Source organism: Octodon degus, unplaced genomic scaffold (genome assembly GCF_000260255.1).
Source record: "Octodon degus isolate 3935 unplaced genomic scaffold, OctDeg1.0 scaffold00067, whole genome shotgun sequence".
Lineage (NCBI taxonomy): Eukaryota > Metazoa > Chordata > Mammalia > Rodentia > Octodontidae > Octodon > Octodon degus.
Window position 1 is genome coordinate 2,733,589 of NW_004524643.1, and position 5,579 is coordinate 2,739,167.

A 5,579-nucleotide genomic window follows, 5' to 3' on the forward strand; every position below is an offset into this window, starting at 1 on the left:
TAATGCATTATATACTGAATTTGATGCACTCTGAAATAATAAACAAGGCTTAAGCATTTTGGGTATAAGAAATTTTAAATAAACAATCAACCATTCTGAAGAAATCACCTAACAAAGGTGAACCTGACAAGTACTATGCTCAGTGAAAGAAGTCATATACAGAGGCTGGGGAGATAGCTCAGCAGTCTAAGCACCTGCCTGGCAAGCTCAAGGACCCAGGTTCAATCCCCAGTACTGCATGCTGCACTGGCCCCACACGTGTGGTGTTGGCCCTGAAACTAGGAGTGGTGGCGCACACCTGTCATCCCAGCACTGGGGAGGCTGAGACAGGAGGCTCACCATGAGTCTGAGCTGCTTAGTGAGACCTTGTACCAAATAAATAAATAAATAAAGTCAGATACAAATGAATATAAATTGTATGATTCCATTTATATGAAATGCCCCCAAAAGGAAAATGTATAGATACAGAAGATATCTGGGAATGTGGAATGACTATAAGTGGACATGATGTTTGGTGTGATAACAAATATTTTTAAATTGTGTTGATGGCTGTACACAGTGGTATACTAACTATACTAAGTCATGGAAATACACACTTAAAATGGATATTATATAAATTATAACTCAATGTATCTGTTAATAAAAAGTCCTTGGAGGGGCCAGCGAGGTAGCTCAGTGGACTAACGTGCTTGCTTAGGCAAGCTTAGACCTGCCTTACTTTGTGATATTAGACCTGGACATTATAAACACTTCTCTTTTGCCAGCAGGCATAATATTAAACACTGTCAATAAAAGTTGCTGCAGGGACACAGCAATAGAAACTGGCTTCTTACTGGGGATACAGCTCAGTGACACAGCATATCCCAGGAAGGTGTGAGGTCATGAGTTCAATTCCTGGTTAGAAAGACAGACAGACAGACAGACAGACAGACAGACAGACAGACAGACAGAAACTAACTAACTAACTGGCTTTTCTTCCTGGTTCCCCTCTAATTTTTCTTCTGCGTTCTTGCAGCATACACCTGGTAGTGGTATGGGGACACCTAGAGGTGCTTAAATCTACAAAGTCTGGGCAGCACTCCAGGTGGTGGTTCCCTATTAAGTGCCACTTATATCACTCGTACTCATAGTATCCTGGTAGGTAGCTTATCATTTAAATCTTGCTTTATTTTTATTAGTACATGTTTGCAGTATATAATTACTACATTAATTGTGGGAGTTTGTATATGTATATAACATGTCTTTTTTTTTTTTTTTTTTTTTGGTGGAACCAGGGACTGAACTCAGGTCCTTGTGCTTGCCAGGGAAGCACTTATTCTACTGAGCCATCTCCCCAGTCTCTATCTTAATTATTTTTATAACCCCTTCCCCTCTTCTCCGTCCCTCAAAATCATACCAAAATAAACCAGAAAAAAAGACAAAAACAAAGACCCAAAGCCATAAACCTACTCCTACATCCATTTGTATTTTTGAGTTTGATAATGCAGAGAAGCAGCATGGCCTTTGCTCAAACTTGCTAACTTGCTATCTCCTGAAACTGACAGTCCATGTAGCTGAAGAGTGAGTCAGTCTGCGGCCACAGGTCTATCGTTTCCTACTGTGCATTTTATTTTACTTTGGCGGAACAGGGGATTGAAACGCAGATCCTTGCGTTTGCCAGTCAAACGCTTATCCTACTGAGCCATCTCCCCGGCCCCTCTACTGTGCATTTTAAAAGGTTATATTAAATGCATTATTCACAGTGTGGTTACCTAATTCTAAGGAAAAGTGTCAATAAGGAGAATTTGGTAGAAATGTCATGAGTTAATATATTTATGAAAAGACATGAATAAGGGCACTGTAATAAATGAAACGACTTTAAAGATCACTTTGAGAAGTCCAGAAAACTCTCAGAAGGTACACAGAAATCCCCAGTGATATTAAACTCTAGTTGTATGGATGTTACCCATTCAATAAATATTTATTGTGTGGCACAGGGATATACCAGCAAAAAGTACAGCCAGTATTCCAGTCTTAAGAAATCAACTTTCTGTGGTAGGGGAAATATGTACATAAATCACTTTGTAATGTAATTGCAAAGAAAATGAATTCGGGTAGAATGAGTGGGGGTGCTTCATTAGATTATTTAGCATTGTACATTAAATTTCTTACCCATAGCACATAATAAATGTTGCAATAATACACATAACTTCAGATACATTTTAGTTATATTAAGAGGACAAGATTCACATAGTTCCATAAAAAATCAAACTGAAAAAAAAGGGCAAACTGAATACATTTGTATAAATCACAACTAGTTTATATATTGACCAATGAAACTTACCCTATAGAAAGCACTAGTTAAAGGGAGTAATGCTGCAGCAATGTTATATTCTTCTAAACTCGAACAATCCTTAAATGAAACAAAGACAAATGAACATTATTACAATATTTAACAGAAGTCATAAGTATATGGAAATGAAAATCTGGGATAATTATTTATTGTACTATGAAGTTTTTACTTTTATTCCAACTTGTCATTAAGCTGGTTAGGTAAACCTGGAGGGGAGAGGGTATGGGGATCTGTCTCCAAAGCACATTCTTTTTGAAATGAGGTAAAAATACATTTGAGAATATAATTTTTATGTATTATTGTAGACGTTAACTTTCTGTGTAATTTATTTTTTAAAAATTGGGGGGCCGGGGAGATGGCTCAGTGGAATAAGTGCTTCTCTGGCAAGCGCAAAGGCATGAGTTCAATTCTCGGTTACAAAAAAAAAAAAAAAATTGGGGGGCCAGAGAGATAGCTTAGTAGAATAAGCCCTTCCCTGGCAAGCGCAAGGGCTTGAGTTCAATCCCTCAGTTCCACAAGGGGAAAAAAGTATTGGGGGGATTGATTTACCTATTTTATTTCATTGAGTCCAAGTTTTCTTCTTCTTCTCTCTCTTTTTTTTTAAGTGGTACTGGGGATATAACTCAGGACTTTATGCTTGCTAGGTAGAAGCTTATGCCACTGAGCTATCTCCCTGGTCTAAGTCTAAGATTTTTCCTTAACATTTTAACATTGCTGAGATTGAGATGCATTTTATAATTTACTGGGGGTATTTTGTTTTTATTTAAAAGAATAAATTTCTTGCTATTAATGAGAAATACCCCTGATGCTAAAATCTAGTGGGTGATACCAGCGAGATAGCTCAGTGGACTAAGTGCCTGCTTAGCAAGCACAGGGACTGGTGTTCATGAACCAGCCCTGCCTCTGGGCATGCTGAGCAGGCCACCTAGACTGGGTGTGGGGGCACACGCCTATAATCCCAGTGCTGAGGAGGCTGAAAACAGGAGGATCACTAGGAGTCCCAGCTGCATAGTGAGAACCTGTACCAAATAAATAAATAAATAAATAAATAAATAAATAAATAAAGTTTACAATAAAAAAATAAAATCTACTGGGTGAAATGTTGAGGAATAGCACAATTGGAAATCTCAGTGTGAATGTAAAGTGGTGCCGCTGCTATGGAACAGTATAGTGTATTTGAACACTCACACACTATGGTATATACATGCACATGCACACACACACAGGCATATCCAATCTTGAAAATGAAGGACATTGTGACACATGGATGAAACTCAACGATATCATGCTAGGTGGATACCTATGTAGTTAGATTAATACATCTTTGGTATTTATTACATGTCATTTATTACAGTGCCCTTATTCATGTCCTTTGGTAGTAGGACACAAAATGAGACATCAGGAAGTCAGTACTTGGAACAGTGTTCAAAGGCAGCAAAATATGCAACTGACATCTTGCCTAGAGGGCCAGGTATAATGAATGAATAAAGCCCCAACTTTAAACAATAGAGCTACTTTCATTAAAATATAAATTTGCGGGGCCAGGGAGATGGTTCAATGGAATAAGCACTTGCCTGGCAAGCGCAGGGGCCTGAGTTCAATCCCTGGTTCTGCCAAAACAAACAAACCAAAAAACCAAAAAATAAAATAAAATATACATTTGCTTCATTGGTTATTCCAGTTGGAGTGAACTGATTTTAAACACACAGAACTGGGATGTTAGATATGAGTTAGTCTAGTGTAATTTCTCTACTTTCCACATCACAGAAAAGAAGCCTAGAAGTTAGCCATGGAGTGATGACTGGTATCTCTATTTATTTCTCAGTGTCATGCTTTCCATCTAGACACTGTCCTTTGTTCCCGATGGCTTTCATGCTTTTCTTGAGGCAGGAGATATGAGTATGTCTGAGTTTGCAGCAATAATTTTGGGGTTATGAGAGAGTGAAGGTGGAAAGACAGCCTGAACAGGAGAGGAGTAGGAAGCACAGAGCTGCAGAAGTGCTCTGTTGTTAAGGGACAAGAGCTCTAGAAAACAGGAGGAAGAGTCAGAAGGCAAAGTGAGAATACAATACAGATTGTTTAAAAAATACTACTGGGGCTTGGTAGAGTGAGCCATGAGGATGGGGAGGGTGTATCTAAAGATACGCCCCCCCAAAAAATTCTTTTTTTTTTTTTTTTTTTTTGCTCCGAATGCCTTCAGAGCAGGTTTGGCAGGCTTGAGTTGTGGGGATCCAACCCCAGCAACCTGAGCCTGACTGCTTTGTTGAAGCAGCCACTTAAAGAACTGAGCTAAGGGGCAGGCCCCCAAAAACATTCTTTTATAAACCATGAATGCAGGTAACCATTTGCTTGAGTACATTTGATAGTATGATTTGCTACAATTCTCAATTAAATTTCATGCAGTGTCCTATACAAGTTTTAGAATGAACAGACTACTCAACACCTGTGAATAATGAAGCACACAAAAAGAAATCTCTGCAAAAAAATCACTGTTATATAGCTCATATTTTCTAATTTACTTACTTTATTTATTGCAGTATTGGGGATTGAACTCAGGGCCTTGTGTGCTGCTGAGCTATCTCCTTGACCTCATTCTGATGCAATTTAAAGAAATAACTACAAGGTAGGCCAAACTTCCTATATTATGCTATATATAACACTTTTGATTAATTCATGACATTATTTAATGTTTATTGGATAAATGAATAAATAAAGGAATAAATGCAAAGATAGTAACGAGAAAAAGGAGCTAAGGATGGCTATTTTGGAAAGATCCTCATTTATGCAGAACATATAATGGAAAATCAATATTGGGTAGGAGAATTAGGAAAGTGCACAATATTAGAGATGTCGAGAGAAGAGCAATAGTTTTCAATATTTCAAAGGAAATTCATTAAAATGAAGATTGAAGGAAAAAAAAACACAAGAATGTAAGAGATCTCTGGTGGCTTCTGAGGCAACTAATATATATATAGGTAGACAGTAAAATATCCACTTGAAGAGTTACTCATACACTAGAGTATCCAGGACTGGAGCAATCACTTGACAGGGTAAGTGCCTGCCTGGCAAGCGCAAGGTCCCAAGTTTGATTCTCAGTACCGCATGCTGTGTAGGCCCCTAAACCCTGGGCACGCTGTGCCAGTCCTGAAATGGGTGTGGTGATGCACGCCTAAAATCCTAGTCCTGGAGAATCTGAGACAGGTGTATCACTATGAGTCTGAGCTGCGTAGCGAGTCCCAGTTATCAA

The 5,579-nt window shown here is 38.4% G+C and overlaps 1 protein-coding gene across 2 annotated transcripts in view; it reads right to left on the bottom strand.

Moving 5' to 3' along the window:
• Positions 1-5,579, bottom strand: part of Sbf2 (SET binding factor 2) — a 508,807-nt gene that overhangs the window by 136,601 nt on the left and 366,627 nt on the right. For both annotated transcript variants that reach the window (XM_004634868.2, XM_023719341.1), the window contains exon 17: positions 2,324-2,392. In XM_004634868.2, coding sequence (XP_004634925.1) covers positions 2,324-2,392 — 69 coding nt within the window. The remainder of the gene's footprint in view (positions 1-2,323; positions 2,393-5,579) is intronic.